Below are 25,417 nucleotides of genomic sequence, written 5' to 3'. Positions count from 1 at the left end.
TGTAATATTCAACGTAATTCTCCAGGGCTTAGTCTGAGTAGAATCTTTATGAGCTCATCAATCAAGGACCTGAAGAGTTACAACCAGCTTGTTTACAGTTTCCTTATTTGTTATTTCCTTTGTATTCAGTAGTACTTAACCAGATCATTTGACAAAGAGAGTTTTTTCACATTGTAGGTATCCCCACTTGTTAAGTGAAGGATAGGGGAAGATCTGTTTAAAATATGAGTGGCTTTCTTGAGTGCAAACTTTCCCTTCTGCTGCAGAGACTGAGAAGTAAGTGACTGCTTGAATTTGCGTTATCTGGACTTTCAGTGTTAAAAATAAGCCAGAGACCCATTTTTTTCAGTCTTTATCTCTACTTCTGGGAGATTAAAAAACCTGCAATTTGTAAGGTAAAATGAATAATACGGAAGAATAAAATAGTCTTTCAAAAGATTAAAGGAAATGTAAATCTAAAAATATATTTGTATAAATTAACAAGTTAATATGTTAGTTATGCCTAGTGAAAAAGATGATAAAAGTAGAAAATCTCTGTCTTTGCCAATTGAAGCTTTTAATGTTCCCCTTTATGAAATTATTTTGCTTTTTTTTTTTTTTTTCTTATTTTATTTATTTACTAGATGCCTTTCTTAGGCATAGTAGTCTATTAAATAATATTACAACAATTAAAAAATGCTCAAGAATACCAAGAGGAGTGAAAAAACAAATTTGGAAATGTAGTGTCAAGCCCTGGCAAAGCATCTGTCACCTAAAAGGAAATGAAAGTCATTGTCAAGTAGGCCTGTATTTTTAAAAAAATATATTTTGCAATTTTTTTTTCACTTTGGATTGTTGGACGGTAGTTTTTAGTGCTTTAAACCTTGGGTGATTTTTTTTCCACGTGAAAAAGGAAAAGATTTTCTTTCTAAGGCATAAATGATTCAGAATTAAAATCTTTTATTGAAGAAGTAGTTTCCAACTTGACTTAATTTCTGCACATTTATTTGATTTAGCAAGTAGATTTCATTTTTTATCTGTTACTGAAACATCAGTTAAAAAACTGAAGATATGCTGTGTATGTGATGGTTAATATGGGGACTGGATGCAGGCATTTTTGATTTGAGTTTTGTTTTTGTTGTTTGTTTTCAAACAACAGCAGTTTCAAATCTGCTTTCAGTTCAGTACATTATGAACAAATGAAAATGCAGCATATTTTCTAGACTTCCAATAGCAGATGTATATACCAGTTGCAGATGAGGTGAGACTGGTTCTTTGCTGTTTAATTTTCTATGCTATCCTGGCATATTTCCTAAATTTTTCTTACTAAAACATTCTGTCTTCTCCTGTATTTTTAGGAATATGCGTGTGTTATGAATACAAAATAATCTGTGTAATCTCTGATGGGAAATTCTCCTTGCCCTTTTATTTTACAACCATATACCAATGTAATTAACTGTGTTCCAAGAAAAGACTGCATTCAAATTTGATTATTCATTAGAAGTCGAGAACAAGTTAATCCATTAAAACTTTGTTTTGATGAAATACAGCAGAGTGGTTCATTACAAGGAATATGTTTTTATAAGTCTGCAAGGTTAAGAAATTTTCCTGTTCTGTTCATTAAAAAACCTAAACAAATATAAGCTCTGTTTATTGAAAATTCTGGGGTCCAGTATCTGTATGAATTATGAATTATATATTCTAAGAATGTGTGTATAAAGAATTCCTAAAGATTTGTATACGGTGTAACCAGGTTATAAAAGTGCCTGGATGCACTGATGTGTAATGAACTGAGTATTTTATTTTGCTGTACTACCAAACTACAGTTTTATACCATGCTATTGATGGGGAGTGCATCAGTATCTAGAACATGTGGTTTGTCCTCTAACAGCTGTAATTAACATTTGTTTTCTTCACTATTAATCAGTTTGTATAAATAGAATCCAGCACGCCTTATGATACCACCTGATATTCTTGAGTGTCAGATTGCAGACCTAGAAAACAGCTAATTTAAAATGACTGGGGACTAACAGTGTTATATTTTGACACCTATTCTGTAAGTTCTTAAAGTCAGAGCTCCTTTGGAATCTGGTATCTCTTGAGTAATTGTTTCTTGTACTAGAGTCTCCTGATATCTAAACTGTTTTCGAGCCAATCTTAACTCATTCATTTCCTATCAAATAAGAGAGTCTGTGCAAATGACTGTTTTCAGTTAAGTCAGAATTGTTTTCAAGAAGAGTAATAGAGTTCAGGTGATAAGTAATAGTGCATTTCTTTTCCTTATGTCTTCTACAAGTGAGAGTTTGCATTCTGAGCTATGTGGGAAGATGTACCTTCTGATGGTTGTATAAGAAATACTTACAGTTTGGTGACAAGTGGGGGGAGAAAGTCTGCTTTTACTCTGGATTAAGAATGCATTTCCCTGATGTGTACTTTATGATTAAAAGTTCTGTTAGGAATTGCCATGGTGCAGAAAAGTAAAATACCTCCTCATCTTGGAGATCTGCATGAAGATATTGCAGATCTTTCATCTGTAGCTTCCAAACTCTTCTACTGCAATGTTCTGTCTGCCTCAAGCTGATCATTTATGGTTTTTGTTTTGTTTTGTAAGAGCTTTGACAAAAGTGCTTCAACCATTTCTAAATGAAGTTAGAGGTGCAATATTGTTATGCCCAGATTAAAGTTTGTTTTTTTTTTCCTAAGAACAGTTGAGAACCTCAAAAATCATCCTGTTTTGGATATTAAGTGTTTAAGAGAATTGTGTGTTCTAGGACTGCTAGAGGAGAAAAACACCCATATTTTTTCAAGCCTTTGAAAAATATTTATGTCTACTTTCTCCATATGGAGTTTTTAGAGTTCAGCTGCTGAGTTCCCTAGAGTTGTGTGTGCAGAGCATTCGTCATCACACATCCCCAGGCTGGGAAAGCTGAGCTGGTCTTTTCCTCTTGCTTGAATCTGTTGTGACACCAGGCAGTAGAACAGAAAGTAATGTATGCTCAGCTGTCTCCTAATTTCTGAATCTCTGGCATTGCATTTTTAAATATGCTTTTTGAATATGGGTCTTTTATGTGGTAATCTGCATGTTTTTAGAAAAATTCTCATGCTGGTAACATGTTCCTTAGTGATAAATAATTCATATCTAACTAAAAATTGCACCTCCACCTCCTTTTATTGGGGCTGCCTCCACTACAGTGTATTTTGCAATTTTAGGTCATCCATTATGGCTTAGGTTGGATTTCCACTGTGGATTGCAGCAACTGCAGTTTCTAGAGCTTCAGCTTTCTGGATTAAAAGATTAGAAAGGAAACTTGGACCTATTTAGAGCAGCTCAGGGGCGCTAAGCCCAACTACATAAAATAAAGATTGACCTGAAATTTTATCAGAGCTACTCAGAAGATAAGCAGAAGAGCAATTGTTTAGAAGTTTTCTATGTAAAAAAAGGGATCTCCTGTAGATTATGCTTTCTGTAAGGTCAACTGATACCAGAACAACTAATGGCAATGGGATGTGTAAATTTCCTAATGAAAGTTCATATTAGCTAAATCACTTCACTACTCCCCTCAGACAGTTGTCTATTCCACACTGAAAATCCTTTCCTAACTTATTACAACAATTCTTTGTCAAAGACAGGATGTTAGGAGGATCAGCCTTGCCTTTTATCACTTTGTCCTTTATTACAAAGTAGTTCAGTAATATTACTCTTTTGGTTAAAATGAATCAAGAGTTTGTCCATCTTGGCATTGCCAGTCTGTTGCCTGTTGTGTTACATGCAGACTTAAGTCAGTTTTTCTTATGCTTCAGAGTTGTAATTAATATTTCCTTTTATAAGACTTGAATTTCTTTTACAGGTTTCCAAATTTCCAGTTCTTTGCTTTTTTTCCCCCCTAACTCTATGTATTTTAAAATACTGTCTTAAATACTGTGTTATAGTTGCAAATTCATAAATTGAAATACTATCATTTTAGCTGATCCTCATCTCCAGCTGCTTGTGCTTACATGCTGGTACAGTATTTGGCTCACAAAATATACTTCTCAGCTTTTATGTTGTCTTCCTCACTCCAGCTGCAATAATAGTGAAAGCTTTATGACTGCAAAGGCAGTGCAGGAAGAGGGGATCAGGAAGGGGCATGGAAATCGCTCTGTGCTGCTACAGTGCCAAAGCATCATCTAGATACTGGGGCCACCCTATCTGTTTTGCGTAATGTCTTGTTTTTAATACAGCACTTGGCTTAGTTTATTCCTGTGCATTGCCAGGAAATGACAGTTGTACAATTCAGGCACAAAGAGAGGGTTTAGCAAATCGTGAACTGTTTTTAATTTGCCTCATTAAACGGCCATCAACTGCATCAAGCCATCTGTTTAAAAATAATCTACACATATTTTGTTTGCACTTGAGAGCATGTAGACTTTCATTAGAACAGATTTTATTATTAATGGTATCTTTAGGGGGCTTTATGTTATTGTAGGAAATATCTCACTGCTTGCACCAAACTTTTCCCCTAAACAAAAGGAGGAGTCACATGTTGTTACCTTGCAGTCTTGCTGTCCTAACTGCATATCTGGGAAGCACTGCAGTTTGTTTATAAACCAGCTCTGAAGGAAGTTATTTGCAGCCGTCAGGTAGATCTGGGTGTAAGAAATGAGAACAAGTTGAGTGAATGCACAGTGTCTGGGTTACCTAATTTGGATTAAAAAAGAGTCCCAGAATTTCATCCAGATAAATTGTAGTGTCTCAGATGTGGTTGAGATTAGAAAGCCCTACTGTTTCAGCCTTGGAGAGCTGTCTGAGGGAGAACACTATACTTGATCTGTCTCTTCCTGCTTATGTACCTGCAGAACCCCTTCTTGTTATTTTACACATTTCTTACCGGGTTCAGCTCTATCTGTGCCTTGGCTTTCCTAATCTTCTTTCTCCACACATGGGCAATGTCCCTATATTCCTCCCAGGCTACACAACCCTGCTTCCACTTCCTGTATGTTTCTTCGTTTTCCCTTGTTTAAGCTGCAGGTCCTCGCTCAGCCATGCCAGTTGCCTGCCTCCTCTGTTCAGTTTCTTCTGCTGGGAAATTGAGAACTCTTGCACTCTTAGAAGGGTACCCTTAAAGAGCTGCCAGCTCTGTTCTGTACCTTATCCCTTAAGGACAGTTTTCCAGGAGATCCCACACAACAGTTCCTTGAGCAGCTGGAATTTTGCTCTCCTGAAGTTCAGGGTCTTTTTGCCAGGACTGCTTTCCTCCAGATCACGAACTCCAGCAGGACATGGTCACTACAACCCAGACTGCCTCCAATCTTAACCTCTCTAATGCTCTCCCCCACATTGGTGAGCACCAGGTTCAGTAAGGCTTCACCTCAGGTCAGTCCATCTAATACCTGGACCAGGAATTTATCCTCAGCAGACTCCAGGAATCTCCTGGATTGTCTGCCACCACCATGCCACTATCCCAGCAGATATCCGAGTGGTTTAATCCCCCATCAGGACAAGAGCCCATGAGCACAACAACCTCCTGCAGTTGGAAGTGTGGATGGAGCAAACTTGTCATTGAATTCCTTCATGTGGAAACGGTTGGGCCGGTTGACATGAACTGACATTGGCTGAACCAAACAGTGGGTATGAGTCCCGTGAGTGTGTTTTAGCAGTGGTGATAGTGACAGTGTCACCTCTGCTGGTACAGATTTTGACGAGTGTGGCATGCAGGTTCTTGTTCATCGCTAGAGAAAATGCACAGCTAATGATGGTGACTGTTAAAAAGTAGTATTTTGTAGCTGAGAACGTGCTCTATCAAATAATGTTATCGTGCTCTTTGTATCCATTGTAGTCTCCATGGAGATATATAGAAAGCATTACTTTTGGAGTGACCTATATAATTGCATTTGGTTGCAAACGTTGATTATATTCTTTGTAACTGCCCCTACTACCCTTAGAATAAGAATTCCCAAGGAATTCTTGGCTGGAATCACTTCCCTTTTGAAAAAGATCATCTGGGCCTACTTTAAGAATGAAAAGGGGGTGAGGGGAAGGATGTAAAAATCTTAATTTATCTTTGTTTTGAAAAAAGTGATCTAAGAATGTATACTTGTCATTGAATAGAATATGTGGTTTCTGCCATATTGGATATGCCTTCACGCTTCTGTTCTCTTTGCTATATTTGTCTTATGTAAAAGAATTTTCCTTCAGGATTTCATTGTAAAATAGCTTTTTACATTAAAAAACTTTAAATGACATAGAGCTGATTACATAATTCTTATAGACCACATATGTGAAAAATTAGATCCATGTTCAAATTTGCAAAATACTTAAATTTTTTAAGCATAATACCTTCAAAGCCATCTAACTGAAGAGTAGTGCCAAGTCTCTATCACAAACTCTTTTATTCAGATCATGACCTCTGTGTTTTGTTCTCTGGATTGGCATGCAAGGTTAGGGCTGATTAAAAAACTTACAAAATATCTTATGTGCAAAACATGTTTATGAGTAAAACATTTTGAGCTGAGCTGAATTAAATGTCTGAGTCTATCTGAGTTCTGGCTCAAAGAGCAGAAGAGATAACCACTGTGGACCACACAACAATGAGTTTTGGTAGGGAGCTATCTGTGTAGGACAGAATGATACGTGATAACCCAAATCCACATCTGTGTTTTTAAAGGATCTTGAAAAATATTGCTTTGACATTTCCATGCTAAATGAGAGAAGCTTGTCATGAAAAGTTGTTTAATTTTCAGTCATTTCTATTTGTCATCCTTACATCCTCGGTGCAGCAAATTCTGCTTTGGCAGCTTCTTATTACCCTAGAAGATGATCTCAGGATGATATTGCCAGGAGCGCAGCTAACGCAGCTTGTAGGAATGGGAAAAATTGCTGCTCTTAAACATCATCTTTCCCTTTCCTGCTGCAGATGAGATGGCACAGAATGAGCTTGCCCTTTCTGACAGATCTTCCCTGAGGTCCAGCTGTGAATGGCACCAGCTAGGAGTGGTGGAGCCTGGTGTTTAATCCAGGAAGGAGCTTTGAAAACAGATGGTAGTTGTGATGCTTGCAAAATGGCAATAAGCAAAGACCTGTTGCAGGGAGCTGAGGCACTCCGGAACTCCTCACTTTACAGTGTTTTTGTCTCTCTGCTTGAACGGGAGGAGAATCTGCACTTGAGAAACTTGCACAGCTCTGTGCTATGAACACACGAAGGTGGTGCAAAAGAGGCGGCTTTGGAGGTGGCTCTGTGCTGTGTCTCCTGATGCCACTGGCTCCTGCGTTCCTTGTGCTTTTCAGCCAAGACAAGAAGGAATGTGGAGGAGGAGGAGAGCTGCTGGCCAGGACAGTTCTCAAATGACTGTCTGAAGAAGCAGGAGTGAAACAGGGAGCATTTCTTGTAATTGATTTTGGGAAGTCTCTTGGGACATGGATTTCCCACTTGAAGAAGGGATTGTTTTCCACTCATCTTCCTGTTCTTGTGCCCTGGATCCAGCTGGAGAGAAATGCTGCTCAGAGACAGTAGCAGCCCTGTTCTGACATCTGTGAGGGACACCTGGTGCACTAGCTGCACTGGCAGCAGCCTTTGAAGTGACAGAACTTGGCTGAAGAGGAGGCAGATGTAGTTTTATGCTGCATCTCATTTGAAGGCAGTCCCTTGAGTAGTGCTGAGAAGAGCTGTAACTTTGAAGTCCTGAGACGATTTGTTTATTTTACTCTGACAACCATGGACTCTTAGTTCTCCTGTCTCTGTGAGAGCGTAATCGTTCCTTGAAGGAGTAATTTCTGGTGCTTGGACCTGAGGAAGAAAATGACTCATTGCCTGAATGCCCTCTTACAGCTTAGAACTAGAAAACTGATTGTTTTTACTTAAATCACAGAATACTTGGGTATGAAAATCTCAGAGGTGCTGGGATGGAAAAAAAGGGGTATGAAATTATTTTCCCCAAACTCACAACCGAAACACGTGGGAAAGCTAACAGGCTTTCTGTTTGCCTCTACTTATGTTCAGAAATCCTTGAGTAATTAGCAAAGGAATTGAAGGGCAGCAAGAAAAATTAGGTAAAAGCGTCTACCTGCTCTGAATTTCCGCTTGTAACTCTGGAGACAAGGAAGCATGCAGGGCATAGCAGTGCTTGCAGTAAAAAATGGGAGAGCTCTGATTTTCTTTTACACCTTTATCCCAGAAAGTTTGTAAATAATATTGCTTTTCTGAGGAAGTTTGAAAGGAAATATTGCATCTTTATTTATGTATTTGTTTTTCCCATACAGCGAAATGGGAATTGCATGATTATAACAACTGTGCATAGGGCAGTGGATTTCTGACATTGTGACAAAGTCATTCTTAAATGTTTCCTCACTCGGTAGTGAGCAGACTAGAACTTCTGATACCAGCTGTTATACTGAAAATGAAGAGGCTATGTGCTGTTCTGCTTGGAAATGCTTATTGAATCTCAGAGATCATAACAGTTTTTGAGTGGTGTGTGTACTGAGAGAGTGCTCACCTAGGTTGGAACAGGAGCTCCGAAACACTGTCAGACCATCGGTAAGCTTCATGTGAGAAGGATGTGTGATGTCACCCAGACAGAAAACATAGGTACTTCTCAGGTTGTCTGTCAGCACAGAGTTGCATGTGATGCTACTTGTGAAAGGTCATCTCTGCAAGAATGGAAGAAGGTGACAAAAAGTTATCTGTGCATTAGGAGATCTAGGTTATGTGGTGCTGAATTCAACTAGTCAGGCAGCCTTGCAGTGTAGCACATGATGTGGCTGCTCAAGCCTAGAGAAAGAGAAGGGCTTGTGGTGTGCAAGGAGGAATTTAAATAAGAGCATTTACTTTGAGAAATTCATTAGTCTGTTAAGTAACTGTTCTGTTGGAAGTAAAAATCTCCTGGAAAAATTAGATTCCTTTTAGTTCATGGTGATTTATAGCCAGCCACATGGCCTAATTGCATCCTGGATACTGAGCTCCTACGCTTTAGTATATATACACACATACACACATATAATATGTACAACCCTAGCAGCAAAACAGTTAGGTGCTGTGGAATTAAGTAAAAACTTTGGTTAAATTAAATTAAATTTGTGACATAAGGTACAGTCTGTGTAGACAACAAGTAGTGGGCGTGGAAAATTACCCTGCCTCCTATGAGTATTCAGATCTATGAAAAAAGTGGGAAGGGAATACATTACAGCCTTGTTCTAGTAAATAGGCTTAAAATAATGATAATTCTACAGTGATATATATTCAAATGTAAGCTTATGTTTTAAGTAAATGAAAGGTGTTATTATATAAGCTCTTCAATTTTTCTTTACCTCTTTTCTTCCTGCAGATCACACATCTGTGGGCGGGCTGGGAGACAGTTTTTATGAATATTTATTGAAAGCCTGGCTTATGTCAGACAAAACGGACACAGAAGCAAGAAAAATGTACGACGATGCCATTGAGGTGATTATAATTCATTGAGTTTTCTTGTATAGTAGAATTAAAAAGCATATTTAAAGATTGAAAAAAAAAAAAAACAAACAAACAACATATAGGACTTGTTTTGATTATGTAAGCTTTTTCCCTGAGTAATTTAGAAAATATTATTGTGAAATATATCTGATGCAAATTGCTGTGCTAAAAATGTCAGCTCATCCAAAGTGTTATAATGGAATAATCCAAAGAACATTTTATTGGAAATAACTATTAATGTAAGATGTACAAGGTGATCAAGTTTTTGTTTGTTTGGTTGGTTTTTAATCCCAGGTTCAGAGTAATTCAAAAAATTAAAAGTGCTGATTTGTTTTATTCTTCAAATTATATTCTAAAATGTTTGGATGTTATATTTGATATTTATCTTATAAAATACAATTCATACCTCTTCCTTGCTCTATCAATCTTTTGTAATGTGGTCTTGTTTGTTCTCACAAATCAAGTAGTGCCAGCCCAAGGGGATCAGAGGCAGTTTTGGGGGATTTTGGGTAGGGACTTTTTTGTGATGCCTCTGAGCTTTATGATGCATGACTGTTCTTCCTTAGTGTGCCCATGCACAGGCGTCTTATTTTGTTGGGCTCACTTGTACCTATATATGTCCACGTACTTAAGCTACAGTTAAGAATACAGAGAATAATAGTTATAATAATATTATATAACTATAATAATATTATATAACTATTATATGATAATAATAGTTAATACAGGTAAGAATAACAGAGAATGACAGTGAAGCTAGCTTCAGTTGAGTTAGCTGTGGTGCAAACAGCAGCAGGGATTGTGTGATCTTGTCCACATGCAGATTGATACTTGCTGCCAAACCTATTCCAATCTCTGTGCATGTCGTGTTGCTTTCAACACAAGCCTTCAAAGCTCAGTTACAGTGCAGGCAGTTTCCTAAAGAAAAATCTCTGTTCTTAATGTTCTGAAAATTCACATTTTAAAAAATAAATTTAATGAAATTCCAGTTGCTTTGAAACTGTAATGTCTTATTTCAGACCTGAATTTCGTCAGCTTTGGCTTTCAAGTACTTGAACTTTTTTACACTGTTTTAAAGGATTATCCTATTACGTAGCTGTTACCAACAAAAGTATGAGGCAGGCCCTTCCGAAAGGGATGCATGATATCCTTTTATGTCACATTATAAAACAGTTCTTCCAGACTTTGAATAACTTCTTAAGCTCTAAGTACTTTCCAGTGTCTTTACTTCTGTGGAGACAAGAATTAGATATGTAGTTTCTGTAATGGTTCTGCTAATTTTAATAACTACCTGGTTTCTTCCTAGTTTCTCCTCTTCACCCAGCTCTTCACACAAGAGCTGTGTTTGCATTCTTAACCTTTGCATCCCACTCTCATCCATTTCCCAGTTGGTTATATTCTGAAGTTTGTTGTAGTATTTTGATTTACTGCTCTCCTGCTGTGATTTACATTCCCAATTCCCTGATGTATGACCTTATACTTATCTCTGTTAAAACACGATAGTTCAAGTGAAACCTATTTTATCACTTTTTCTGTATGACTTTATAGGGCTTTATCACTATCTGTATTACTATCTATACCTCCATCACTTTTTGTGTCATTTGCAAGTTTTTTTCACATGTTTTTCTTGCAGATTACTGGTAGAAATGCTGCCTGCCATTGAATAAAATCATCCTTTCAGAATCTTTATAGAATGAGGATTTTTTACAATTTCTTTTGAACTGTTCTGGTAGCCTGGTTTAGCATTAAATGTGGAGGTTGGTGGCCCTGCATGTGGCAGGGGGGTTGGACGTTAATGATCCTTGAGGTCCCTTCCAACTCTGGCCATTCTGTGATTCTATCAGTCCAGCTATTAATCCACTTTGTACGTGCTGCCTAGATTTTGTTTAAGACCAATGTTTTGTACAATACCAAAGAAACTCCTAATATTCTTAGTGATATCAGTATGCAATTGTCAATCAATCATTTATTTTTTCAAACTACATAACTAATTTTATATGGTTCTTTCGGTAACCTTTTAAAATACTGTTACATCATCAGTTATTTCTCAGTCTTTATGAATTTTGTTAGCTTTCCAGGGTTTGCATAAATCAGTGTTAATAGCTCAAAGCAGTAGCTGAATTCTTTCAGAAGTTTTAGATGCAGATTCTTTTGTGTCCTCTGGGATTTAAAATGGCTGTTTAGCTTTTAACATCTGTTGTGGTTACTGTTTAAATATTTTATTCTGGCGCTTAGATGCTGGACACTTGAAAATTAGAGAACATAAACTTTGATTCTCTTTGATGTATGGCCAGTCTCACAAATATTTTATGTGGGCAAATCTCTGTCTTTTTGAGACACAGCAAAGCAAATTTGGAACTAGAAAGGATAGTGTGCATAGGAGGGAGAAAGAGCCAAACTATTCCTGCTTCCTAAGTGATATGACCTGCATTGCATCAGAATGTTTTCCCTTTGGCTTTCTCTCAGCCAACCCCAGCAGTGCACATTTGAGTCTACATGAGCAATACTGATTTATACGTTTTGGAATATCCTTTTGGATCAGACTTTGTAATTATTTCAAGTCCTACTCAATACTGAAAGAGACATGCAAGGAGTCAGAATGCAAAGAGACATGGAAAGAGTCAGGGTTTTGTCTTACATAATTAAATTTTGAATTTTGAATTAAAATCTCCAATTATTTTCAGAGCCAATTCCTTCACTCTTCTTTTACTGTTGCCTGTACCGTAGTTCTTCCTTCACAGATAATATTTCTTATTGTTTGTTTTTCAAAACATCGAGCCTAGTTTTAGTGTCGTTTATACAAACAGAAGGGGAAGGGTGTAAAATACATTCTTCCTACTCATAGTACAGGGGTGGAAATGGTCTCAGCACCCACCAGTCTAAAAGAGGGTATCTGTTCTGCCACACTGCACTCCCTTAGCTTATATAATGAAGAGTGTAGAAGATACAACACCACACCCTCCCTCTCAGGTCTTGCTGAGACATCCCATCCCTTGAGATACTGAGAGGAAGAAAGATGATAATCTCACATGTTTTTCAAATGCTATGATTCCCAATCCATGCCATATAAAGTCTTAGCCAAGTCACCACATACTTCACAGCAGAAGTGTGAACAAATTCTGTTCTCCACAACCTCTACATGCTCCTATAACATGAGTATAGCCTTCTACTGCAGAGTATGCATCTTTTCAGTGGCCTGCTGTGTAGATTCACAGAAATTGTGAAATTCATTGAGAATTTTTTGTGGTGATAAATGCTGAGGATGAACTTACTTGCATTCAACATCATCATGTGGACTTTGTATGCAGCCTGGCTTAAAGTGCATTCTCCTCCTCACATAGGCTGGAGGTGCGGAAGCTTCCTTTTGATCTGTTCGCTTTGACTGCTATAAGCTGCTAGATTCACATTGATCTACGCTCTTTGTTATTGCACAGCATCAGATACCCAAAAGAAGAATCCAGCAGTGTGTTCAGCTATCAACAACATAGCAAGTTCTGTTCCACGACAGCCCAGAGAATGCAGTTTTTTTGCAATAGTAGAGTCACGTACAGTAGGAACATCAGAGAACATTCAGTGTTTACATCTGAGATAATTGTTTTTGTCGTTTCACAGGTGAAAGAGAACCTATTTACAACAGTTAATCTCACGTCTCTGGTGTAAATAAGTGTTTTCCTTGGAAGCTTAAGTACACATGTCCACTCTAGAGCATATGTGCTCATTGTGGTCAGGCTGGATGCCATTGCCTTGCAGTACCTACAGGAGTTTTCTGTGGCCCTGGCCATCCAGCCAAGGGTACAAATGTCAGATCTCTTCCAACCTTCTGAAACTTTTCTGATCCAATAGGATCAGTACTCCTGCAATGCCCAGGTGTTCATTTTTAATTTCTATAAATATTAGTTGTCCTTTTTAGGTTGTTGAATAGTGCAGTATTTTGAGAGGATTGTATTTATTTTCTTGTTGAAAGTGCTTGTTTTGCTACTCTGAAGATGGTACTTCATTATTAGCTAGCTAATATATAACTAGTATAAAATCTTCTAAGCTCTCTTGTTCACTTAAGAAAACAATGTCTTCCTCAAAAAATGGTGCCTCAAGTTTTATGTACTGTATGATCATAGAAGTCCTATCATCTTCTCCCCTACATCATTTTTGCCACAATCTTTTGCCTCGGTTCAGGACAGTTGAATCAGTGCAGCTATAGCTGTACATCTTAGCATCATCTTCAGCACCTCCTATCTTTCCTGTGCCAATACTTTCAGGACAGGTGAGGTTTTTTAACAGTTAACTGCACCAGGCATTCTGGCAGTAGAAGCTACAATAGTGTAGCAGTCCTCAATACCAATTTGCATGATTGTTGCACTTTGCAGCCATCAGTTCCTCCTTAGTCACTTATTTCTGCATTCTTTTCACTGGATCCTGCCATGAGCACAAAATTCAGATCTGTCAGTAGTATTAGTGAAGAAATGAACCCAAGATGACTGCAGATCAGCATTTCTCTTTCATTACTTTCAGAATACATGGACTCAGCAGAGGATAGTAGAGGATTTTACCATCCAAATGATAAGGACCAAGTAAGACGTGGAGCACTGCCGTATTATTATACTGTCATGTCCCTGTAATCCACTGCTTTTATCTAGTGCATACACTTCAGACACATAGGGACTATGAGAGCTGTGTTGGCAGCATAGCTGAGGTAGATTCCCAGCATTCTCACAATTCGGAAAAGTTGCCGCTAGCATTGCAGAATCTCAAGACAAGAACCTGCTCAGAAAACAAAACAAAACAAAACAAAACAAAAACATGTACAGCTGTTTCCAATTACTATTTATTTATGTAATTGTCTTTCCTGAATGAGGCTCCTAACCTTGGAATTCTTTCCTTTATGATAATAACTTCAAGAATTCTTTTTGGTGTTTTTTTTGGCTGCTGGTGGTTGTTGTTTGTTTGCTTTAAAAAGCCATTGGGAAATTGTTGAAGAAAACATTGGAAGACTGTCAGACATTGTTTCAGTACCTGGATAGTCCAAATAGTGCTGAGTTGAATAAAGCTGCTTTAGCAGCCCTATGGTACTTCAACAACATTAAAATAAATAAATAAAAGTTAACTTGGAGTATCTGTTGTCACAGCTATTTCACAGTTTACTTTAAAATCTGAATTATAAGATGTTAACTGATTAATCCATGTATTTGTTACCTGAGTCATGGTAACAGCAAGCAGTAGATACTAGTGATACTACTGTGTGCAGCAGACATGACCTCCATGTCCAACATAATCGCTGTAGTTATTAAATGCAACATCTTCTTTCTGTGTGGTTTCAGTATATCTCAGCACCTTTGGGCTGTATTATGTTGTAGGCATCAGAAAAGCAGCAGAGAGGAGTAATGATTCACTTCTATAATAGATCTTGAAAATGAGGAGGAGAGTAATAAATGCCTTTTTTATGTCACTTTAATCCTTTGACTCTAATAAGCATTAGAGTATTCTGACCAGAGCTTCCACGCACTTTGGAGGAAGTTGTGAGCCTATCAGATTGTTACGAAAGAGATTTTTAGAAAAAAGGTAGAAATAATGTCTCTGTGACAAAGAAGATATTTATGATGGACTCAAACTGTAACAACATTCTAGTTACAGAACAAGAACTATATAATGCTAAAGAGAGTCAGTACTGCAATAGATGATGGAGGTTATCATTGTCTTTGAAAGAGGCTAAAGTAAATACTTTTTTTTTCCATGTATTTAGCAAACTTTCCATGGAATTTGCAAACTTTGGCAAGTTACATCAGCTCTTTTCCAAACAGTGTCAAAAGAGTGCCATTTATAAATCACAGGCAAGAATATACACAAGTACAAAAGTGCAAAAGAACAAGCAGTTCTATAGTGCTTCTTTGTGAGCAGCTGCACAAACCCTCACCCATTCTTTGACCACGTGCAGTCAAAAAGCTGCTGTGGAGAGGCTAAAAGGAAGCTGGAGCATTCTTTTCAGTTTCTATTAAAGGCTGACTAGGAGTACAGGTGCTGCGTTTACATACATTGCCAACAGAAAATATCCAGCAAATTTGTGTGAATACACACAAACTATATGGTAGAACAGATATTTACTTCTCATAGGTAACAAGTAGATGAGCAGTCAAATGAACCATAGAATGTGTTTAATTTTCACATAAAAATTGTTATGTCATCTGTGTTGTGACTTTCCTGTGACGTGTCTCATAAGCGTAATTTAGTAAGTAGGATATTTTTTGCATTCACTGAAATTATATTCTTAAAACTGTTTGTTCATGTGGTGCTCAAAAGTATGTGTGATAAAAGAAAAATGTTTTTGATTTGAAAACAGTACTTTATTCTTTTAAGAAGTGTTAGTATGTAAAATTTGCATTCAAAGCAGTATTTGAAAGTTCTTTTATTCTTCTTGTAGGCCATAGAAAAACACCTCATCAGAAAGTCCAATGGAGGACTGACCTTCATTGGAGAGTGGAAGAATGGACACCTTGAGAGAAAGATGGGCCATTTGACCTGTTTTGCAGGAGGAATGTTTGCCCTTGGAGCAGATGGTTCCCGAGATGACAAAGCTGGACATTACTTGCAACTTGGAGCTGAAATTGCACATACTTGTCATGAGTCATATGACAGAACAAGTAAGATACATTGCTCGTTATTTCAGTAGCTGAAAATAGAAATTGTTGAAATTATTTCTAAGAGTTGTTATGGACTTATTCCTTTTCTAGTATGCGCTGTTTTTATACCAGTGTAATTGTCTTAATGTCAATTGTATTTACTTCTCATCTCCATCATGGTGAGTAAATGTGAAATCTTCCTGTATGTTTGCCCCTATTTTTGCATCACTTGTCAACAATATGCAATGTGGGTGCAGGGATGAAGGGAGTTTTTCATTTCATATATATTATTCTTACAGTTCTGTAGAGTGAGAAATTTGTGAAAGCAATTTCAACTGATTTTAGTAATAATACATTCTGGCTAAGTACGATTAGAGTGGAGTGGATGGAGATAACTGTGCAAATTGTGAGATGATCAAAGACCTGGCTAATAACAAAGCAGTTGGGCAGGAAATTTCTCAAGTTAGTCCTTTGGATCATGTTCTCTTTTTTTTTTTTGTCTTTAAAGTGACCTTGATGCATAAAGTTGGAGTGTGCTATTTACACTTACTATGGGTATAAAATCGAAAGACAATTAAAACTCAGGAGTCTTACAATAATAAACAGGAAGACCTTGACTGGACTGTGAGAAGGAAGAAGTTAATAGAAAAAAGACCAGGAGCTCTTTCTGTAAATTGGGAGTTGAAAAACGCTAGTGAAGCCTTAGCCTGCATCAGGTGAAGAATTTTCTACAGAGATAAGAGAATATTAACACTGCCTTAGAAGACATGTATAATTTGTCATCCAGAATACTCTGTACAAACCTGATTCTGAAGCAGAAGGAACGCAGAGAAGGACCAACAAAATGATAAGAGTGACAAACCTCTTATCTTACAGTAAGAAAAGAAGTTGGCCTGCTTAGATGAGAAAAGGAATATCCAAGAAAATAATAGATTTGTTGTCATATCAGTGGATAAACACTAAAAAGAAATACAGCTATTTTAAGCTAAAAGTAACACGGCTGCATAAAGACCAAGAATTTGTATGCTTGCTGTGAATAAATATAGCCTAGAAATTGAAAATGTGGCCATCTGAGAAGTGAGCTTCTAAAATAATGTCCTTGTAGAAGTGATGGGAACTACTCGTAGCAGTTTTAAGATGAGAATTCATGTATTTATTCCCAAGGATTACATAGTGTTGTTATAATGTTGCCTTCAAAAAACAAACAAACAAAAAAACACAGAAAAACCCCAAGGATGTTAAGAAAAAAGATAGGAGATAATATTGCAGGTGTTGTTGCTTTTTGAAAACTTGCATTAAAATTTTTAAATCAGACACTTAAGAATTGATAATGCTAAATTTACAGCTGCAAGTGCTGCCCTTGTTTTTCTGTGGGTTTTTTTTTTTTTCCTTCTGATTTTTATTCTGTACCCTAAGTAAGTCAGAAGACAGGGATAAAACTTTTGGTTACATATTTAATGACTGTGTAAGAACACATGCAAGGAATAAACTGAAAGTTGTACAGACAGCTGTGAATTTGCAGTGTCCTAGTTTTCTTTTGTTCAGTCCTACAGTCTCAGTAGTTTTTCTGCCCCGATTTTTCTGAGAAAATAATGATCTGCTATGTGTGAAATGTCAACAACTTCTTAACGCTTTAACAGCAGAATTTAGACATAATTGTACATAGTAATGTGAGAACTAACTGGTTACAGAAAAAGACTCTCTTTTGGAGGACAGATAGTTGTCCTCGTTCAGCTGATAGATTTACTTTTGAGTCAGCATAGGCAAAAGCTTCTCTTTCCTATAGACTTGGGAGAGCTTTTGCCCCATTTGGTGTCCTAGAGGAGACAGCAAGGCTCTGAGGCTGTGTGCTGAGGACAGAGCTTTCTTCTTTGGGTAGACCAGGACTCTCCTTTCCCTTGTTTTCCTAGCATTACTCATAATAAACAGAAGTATGTGCCTGGTCTTACTATATTTTAGTGTTGAGATACTATGTTATGAAGAGCCTAAGTTTATGTAAGGGGCAAGTATTAAAGAACTGCTGTTCCAAGATCCAGTCTTAGCAAAATCAAAGCAGAATTTCAAAGAACAAAAGCACTTACAGAAGAGTGCTTACAAAGAACACTTACAAAGAACAAAAGCAAAGAAGGACATTATATTGCCAACTGTCAGTATCCTATTGTGCTTATGGCAGGTATAAAAGCAAGCTTAGAAAAAAGAAAATTCAGTACTACAGATGGCATCAGGCAAACAAAATTCTGTATTTTCTGCAATCTGTCTTTATGGTAGAATTATCATATCATGAAATTCCATCTCCTGAAATTCTGTTTTGAAATCATGCTTTCCATATTTTACGGAAATAAACAGGAGATTCTTGATCGCATAACAAGTGATTTAGCGCCAAGATTTCTGTGTAGTATTATTTCAGATAGATTCCACTGGAGCGATTTTTGGTCTGAGCAGATTTTACCACTGCAATAGTAAGTAAAATGGTCTTGCAGTGACAGCAATGCTTATTTGGCACTGAAGTGATTTTATGAGCCTTCTTACTTACTGGAATATTTTAAGACAGTCATAGTATCCTCTCAAGCTGCTTTTCCGCTCTCATACTTACTCTGTATCTTCAGGCAAATTCTTTGACCCTGTGTGAGACAAAGTATTTGTCATGTCTTCATCCTTCTTTAACAAAACAGGGTAATATATCCCTTATTCTTAATTTAATTCTGCCTCTATTCTTATTTACTTGCCTTTGGAACTGAAGTTATCACAACTGATGTGAGAATCACCCAGACTTTCATCATTTCTAAGACCATCCCTATGGTCCCTTGGATTCATTTGTTCCTGTTGATGGCTTCTAAAGACCCTTGAGGTGAGAAAGGCCATTTTGAAGCCCCTTCCATTCTCTTGTTTACCTCTTGACTTCAAGCATTCTGTTGCTAGCCAGTTTTTTTCCTTCTCAGCAGCAGATCTTGGTATTTAGGAGTTCTTGCTCCTTCAGTGCAGGCATGTAAGGCCATGGTCTCCCAGCTGTGACAGGTGGAAGAGTATCTTGTGTTGCAAGAATCCCACACACCGTAGCTGGTCTACAATGCTCCCCAATGTACTCTAACTTATTCTCCAACTGAAATACTTTGTCTTGCATCCTTAAACTTATGATAAAAAGGTGTATGGTTTACCATTAGTCATTTGGAGAAGATTGAGGACCACCCTGTAGATAATAAAGCATCCTGCTTTTTCACCTCTTTACTGATGAAGAAAATTGACTTTCTTTCCATTTTGGCAACAGTGATCACTTTCCCATGTAACCAGAAAAAGTTGCCACATGATCACAGTTTTGGACAGTGATACATACTGACTGACTTGCCTTAGAGCTAGCCTCACTGGAACAAGAGCTTTCTCTTGATGTTTTGAGTGTTCAGTCCCCTAGATTGTGTTTTAGTGATCCCATGCAGAATTTTTGGATGCCTGCAGTGAATTACTGAGGCTTGCTGAAGATTTTAGAACTTTTTTTTTTTAACTTGATAGGAAGTGTAACACAAGGACACCATCAGCTTTGGGACAGACTGTTGGTGGTGTCTGCCAAGTCTCCCAGCCTCTAAATAAGACCAACCTCAGATCTGTGAAGCTGCCTAGAGAGTCCACAGCCTACTGCACCTACAAGTCCTGCTGGATAAAGCATAGAAATTCAGTCTCAGGCCATGAGACCATCTCTGTCTCTCTGCATAATGCCAACAATTGGTGGTTGCTGCTGCTTTAGTCAGTATAAGTCAGTGTGAAGATGCATAGCTTTTTCACTGCATCACATGTGGAGGAAGGATGTAACTCCATTTTGAACTTACAAGATCTGTGCGCTCATATGTAATCTCAGTTCAGATTTGCGATGCTGGGGAACATCCCACCTCTACGGAGAGGAGGACTAATGTCTCAAATTTAAGAATGCCTTATTTCATATTTCAATCAAAAATTATAGTAGAATTGGTAGGCCAATTCCAGTTCAAAAGTCAGTTGTTTGGTCTCTGTGTAGATCTCATTTCCATAAGGTGTCTGGCCATCGTATTCACCCAAGTTAGTGAAAGTACTTGTTTTCATTACCCTGGAGACTGATTAACTGAAAACATGTTAATCATTACCATCAAGTTAGCTTTGAACAGTTAAACTACATTGCCATCTTGCAGTTTTTTAGGAGCAAATCTAAAATGACTAGCAGACTTACCTCTTTGGAAAAATTTGCTATTTGCATGCTGTTTTCTCAAGTTGTTTTTGAAGTCTCGTTCAAATATAAGTCGGTCTGTTTACTTGACGGTCTTCTATTACACTGCTTGTTACAAGTTTTGCCTTAATCCTTCATGGTGTTACTCCATCATTTGTATTCCCTTTCTGATCAGATTGCATTCTTTCAGCAATAAGTTATCCATTTCATCTCTTATGATGCTGTCTGTGCCATAGTGCTGATTAGTACATAGAAGTGGAAAGTCCTGTAACTTTTCCTGTTGTATTTCAATCAGCATTATGTCCCAATGACAGTTAGCATTTACATTCACGTGGACAGTAATGGATTTATGCTGGGACATAGTCACTCTGATAAACTGATTCACCTCTCGGTGTTCTCCAAGACTTTCAGACTCTTGAGTTGTAGGCTGGAAAAGTGACTGAGTATATCCTGAGGAGCTCAGGCTCTTTCTAAGGTCTTTGAAAATCCCTGTAGATTCTATTCAAGGTGATGCTCAACCTAGCAATCCCTGTGAGTTGCCTTTCTGATTCACTGGAAGAAGCTGATGGCCTTTGGAAGATGAAGGTGGAATATACAGGCATGATTCTGATCTGTCTCTGAGCCATGGAATAGTGCTACCTGAGTCCACGTTCTCTGGGCATATATATTCCACACATACTTTGGCTTCATACCTGATCTGCTTTTTTTCTTTACCATAAGCTGTTGATAGATTATTGCTGCAGTCATCCTAAATCTCCCATCCTTTGGCAGAAGATTTCAAGATTTTTCTGTAGTTGGGTGTGCTGTCAAGAAGGCTGAGAGAACTAAAGATGCAAGTTGTGCTTTGATCTGTATGCCAGTGTATTGGCTGAGCAGAAGAGGTCATAATACTGTCAGTGGGCTTTGACAAGGCTAAAAGTTTTGTGTTCTTGTGGTGCAAGGTTTGCCAGGGTTTATGTTTGTGTGTGGACTGCACGCCTGGAAGTATTATGGTTACTGGGGAACTCTTTTTTAAATGCTTAACATGTACACCATCAAATGACATGGCAGTGGCATAAAACAGCTAGTAATGTGAAATCCATAAATGATAATGAAAAAAGATGCCGAACAAAACTGAAAGAACAAAAATACCACTAACAAGTTAAAATGAATAATTTGCTTTTGCAGGTGTTGTAGAGATTGAATTAGTAAGCAAGATGATCTATATAGCTCATTGTATGTGATGTTTTATAGCACATGGTATTCTAAGTAAAATACACTACTCTTTATGTGTAAGGTTTTTCCCATTCATTAGCTGAATTAAAGTTTTGTCTACGGAGAGATTATATTTTGATGAAGTTTTTTGTGCATCTTTGAAGTTAACGATGGAAACTATCTCCAGAATCTGGGTATGGCATTAGCTGTTATTTTAAGTATGGTAACTCCAGTGCAAAATAAGTCAGATAAATAGGACAAATGGGCAGATATCATTATTCATTCTCTTTGAGAGATGGTGACCAGTGACAGTATGTTTAATATGTAATTCTACTTATAATACGTGTATAAAATTTTATATTTTAGTGTGTATGTATATTTATATATAGAATATACACGTATATAAGTGTTCAGGAAAAGAGCATGAACAGTATGCACACTGATGGCAACTGAGAAAAGGCTATCGGGGGTAGCTGTAATGACAGAAAGCTGAAAAATTGCACCAGCATCTTATGAGGTTGACTTATTGAGTAACAACTGAGTTAATTAAGTCCAGCATAGTTAAATGTAAAGTAAGGCACCTATGAAAAAATAATTTCAGATCTCACATATAAGATGGTGAGCTCTTAACTGACAACATTATGAAAATGCCAACTCTGTGTATCGATCAGGAAGAACAAACTGAGAAGAAACAAAAGAGAGAACATTATTATGTAGCTATATTAATCTTGCCGGTACATTTAGTTCAAACTAGTCTACACATTTCAATAACACTGTAGTTGGGTTGGAAGAGTTGCAGATAGCCCTGGGAGGAAAATTAAAGGTACAGAATAATTTCCATTAAAGGAACAACTGAATCAGATAGGATTCTTTCATATGGAAAATAAATGTTTTATGAAATGACAGATTTGCAAAATCACCAGGGGATTGGAAACGTTGGGTGAGAATCAGTTGTTCACTCTCTTCTCCAGCAGGAGAGCTAGGGACTATTGAATAGATCTAGTATCAACCAAGCTGAAAATAGACCTCCAGCTGCTGGCACTGTGCCGTTACATCTTCCTTTATGGGCAGAAGCAGCAAATCCGTTTGTTTAGAGATTTATTTTCAGATGTGGCTAAGTTTCCATTGACTAGTTGTAAACATTTTACTAGAGGATTGATTCCCTTAGGAAGCACATGAGCTTTGGTGGCCTGACAGCACTACCCTAAACCAAGAGTTTGAATGAGATAGCTTATTTGGGGTGGTGACATCTGTTTTTGTTGTAAGATCTTTTCCAGCTGTGCTGGGTAGGATGAAAAGGCAGTAAAATAGCTGTTGACCCTTTTGTTTCTTTTGCTGTTCAAGAATTGATATCAGTCACTTCAATTTTATCCCATAACTGAATATATTAATGTGTTCGTATTCTTTGTGTTTCATTAGTTTTCAAGAGGATTAGTGTATGCCTGTAAATATAGGTAGTTTTCTCCAGGAATTGGATAAGTTCATAAGAAAAGTCCTCAAGAATAGGAAATATTTATGAGACTGCTTGAAGATGAGCTAATTCCTGCTTCTCTCACGTGCTTGGGATGTAGCAGCCTGATAACCACCCTTCCTCCTATAGTTTGTCAGGAGTAAAAATGTTCCTTTTTTTTAATTTTTTTTTTTTCTCTCTTTGCTCTGCAGCATTAAAGCTGGGTCCAGAAGCATTCAAATTTGATGGTGGTGTAGAGGCAGTGGCAGTGCGTCAGAATGAGAAGTATTATATCCTAAGACCAGAGGTGATTGAGACCTACTGGTATATGTGGAGATTCACACACGATCCCAAGTACAGGCAGTGGGGCTGGGAGGCAACACAGGTAACTATTTATTATCTGTCAGCAAATTAATTCCACTTATTTTCCTTTTGTAGCTGAAACACTTCAAATAATTTATTTTCACAAGTCCCAGTAAACTGGCATAAATATGGAAGTGTGTGTTGTTATTCCTGGTTGGGTTTTTTTGTTTCTTTTTTTTGTTTTTTTCTGACTACTGAAACAAACAGTAGAAAGGCATGTTCAGCATTGTACAGCTGGTGAGCTTCAGGCTTGGAATACAAGTTACTGGTCATGACTCCTACTGTAGTCAGTGGTCCTCAGCCCTCAAGAGAAGTAATTTATACTGGGAAACAAAAATGTATTATAAATAACTGTTAAATATGTATTAGCGCTCGTTTACTTTAAAATACACTGCTGTTCTTAATGTTTCTTCTTGGTCTACTGTTAAAACTCAGATGGACTGTAGACTGGATAGCATGTAAACATTTGGGTTGGTATCATGGGTTTTTCCTTTCATACTTGTCTAAATGGAAGGAAATCAGATTGCCAATCATGTTTTATTACTCAATTATAGTGAAAAAATCCAGCATTACAAGAAGCAGACCACGAAGGAAAGTGAATAAGCAGTAATACCTAAGGCAGAACTTAAACATTTTTGCAAAAGTGTTTTAGAGATTGTTACTCCCTTGTATGGATGCCTTGCTGGATTTGAATTTGATCGTTATATATCTGAACCAAATTCCTGAGTGTGAAAATGTTCTTGAGTCTTTCTCATTGGAAATGCTTGCACTGGTCTATGAAAGCACAGAGCTTTATACTAAAAATTTGAATCTCTGTGTTTGTGGCCTTCTCTCATTCATCCATCGTATGTAGATGTCTGATAGTTGTTGATTATAGGCTGGTCATATGAGTAACAAGGCATCATTTTCATATGACAATATACTATTCTAATTGTAAAAATTATTTATAATCTTGGAAAGATTTCTCACTTTGTATACTCCCTGGAGCTGAACAGCGATCCTTTTCTGATCTCTTATTTCTCACTGCTTCCACCTGCTGGTCTATCCCGGGGTCATGCAAAACTATATTGCTTTCCCAGCAGTTTTCTGGTTGTCTTCAAGATTCGAGCAGCCAGTGGACCACTACAGCTCCTCCACTTTGTTGCTATAGCTCCAGAAGTCTTTGGAAACATACCTCAAAGCCATTTTCTAACATTAGAATAAACATTTAAGGTAACAAGATGCTAATTTACTGTAGCTGGGCAGATAAGATGAGGAAAGAGCCAGGGAAGAGAGGATTCAAGAGCCTGCAAAAACTTTAATCTGCATGTCAGAACCAGTTTAGCAAGAGAAGGAAGAGATCCAGAAAAAAGTACTTGAAGCTAATGCTGATCTGTTGAGAAGGCAGGTTCAGGGTATTTAGCTTGGCTCATATACATGCTTTCCTCAATTTAGTTGTAATAACGTAGAAAAATCATAGTATTTTAAGACAATGTCTTAGTCTTGGTTAGGTTTTGTCTTGTAGACTGTTTGGTTATCACTAGCATCATATTATTCTGCACAGAGGTCCCATGTACATCACATTTTATTCTAAAATTCATTGTCACTATCTCTAAAATATGTCATATCAGCATCAACACTAAGCGATATCTTCTCTGCTGCCTGAGCTATAAATGTGTCTAATGTGACAAAGAAATGGATTTAGTAACCTACCCCTTGCTAGTGTGTATGCAACAAATGCCTGCTGATCTAACACCAGCTCTTGTCAGAAGCTGTGGCTCTGTGATCCAAGATGAGATTATGACTTGTGTAGTAAGTTAAAGAATATACAAATACAAAATTTTTCAAGACAGGATCTGTCTTTATAGTACAGTGCAGAGCTTTTGTTACACTTTCTCCATCTTGTTCTCATATTTTCGTTCCTACTAATGCTTTCAAACAAAACCCCTTCTTCTTCCTCTGTCTCCAGATTTCTGTATGTGTAGGGTAGGAATTTATTTTATCTTAAGGCATCTGCATTGAAGTTGTGTAAATCAAGCACTCATGGTGTATCTTCCTCTGTCCCTATAGAGTGCCTTTTTCTGCTTACTTCCTCAGTAGTTTTTTTATCTGATATAACTGTAGAATGTTTCTGAACTCTTCATAAATGTTTTTGTCTACCTCTCCCTCCCACAATTAGTTTTTCTTTCCCTCACCATAATACTAACAGAGGAGCTTGGGAAGTTTTCTG

General features: G+C 37.4%; 1 protein-coding gene across 2 annotated transcripts in view; it reads left to right on the top strand.

Annotated features, from left to right (window-relative positions):
• Window positions 1-25,417, top strand: part of MAN1A2 (mannosidase alpha class 1A member 2) — a 135,784-nt gene that overhangs the window by 95,122 nt on the left and 15,245 nt on the right. For both annotated transcript variants that reach the window (XR_006167283.1, XM_042809690.1), the window contains exons 9-11: window positions 9,277-9,392; window positions 15,814-16,033; window positions 23,058-23,230. Coding sequence is in view for 1 of the 2 variants with exons in the window: in XM_042809690.1 (XP_042665624.1) it covers window positions 9,277-9,392; window positions 15,814-16,033; window positions 23,058-23,230 (509 nt within the window). In the remaining variant the exon portion in view is untranslated. The remainder of the gene's footprint in view (window positions 1-9,276; window positions 9,393-15,813; window positions 16,034-23,057; window positions 23,231-25,417) is intronic.

The sequence above is a fragment of the Centrocercus urophasianus genome, unplaced genomic scaffold (genome assembly GCF_019232065.1).
Source record: "Centrocercus urophasianus isolate 14NV4802_14NV808 unplaced genomic scaffold, USGS_Curo_1.0 seq_12, whole genome shotgun sequence".
NCBI lineage: Eukaryota > Metazoa > Chordata > Aves > Galliformes > Phasianidae > Centrocercus > Centrocercus urophasianus.
Note: the sequence above shows the minus strand (reverse complement) of the source record. Positions and strands in the feature narration are given on the sequence as shown.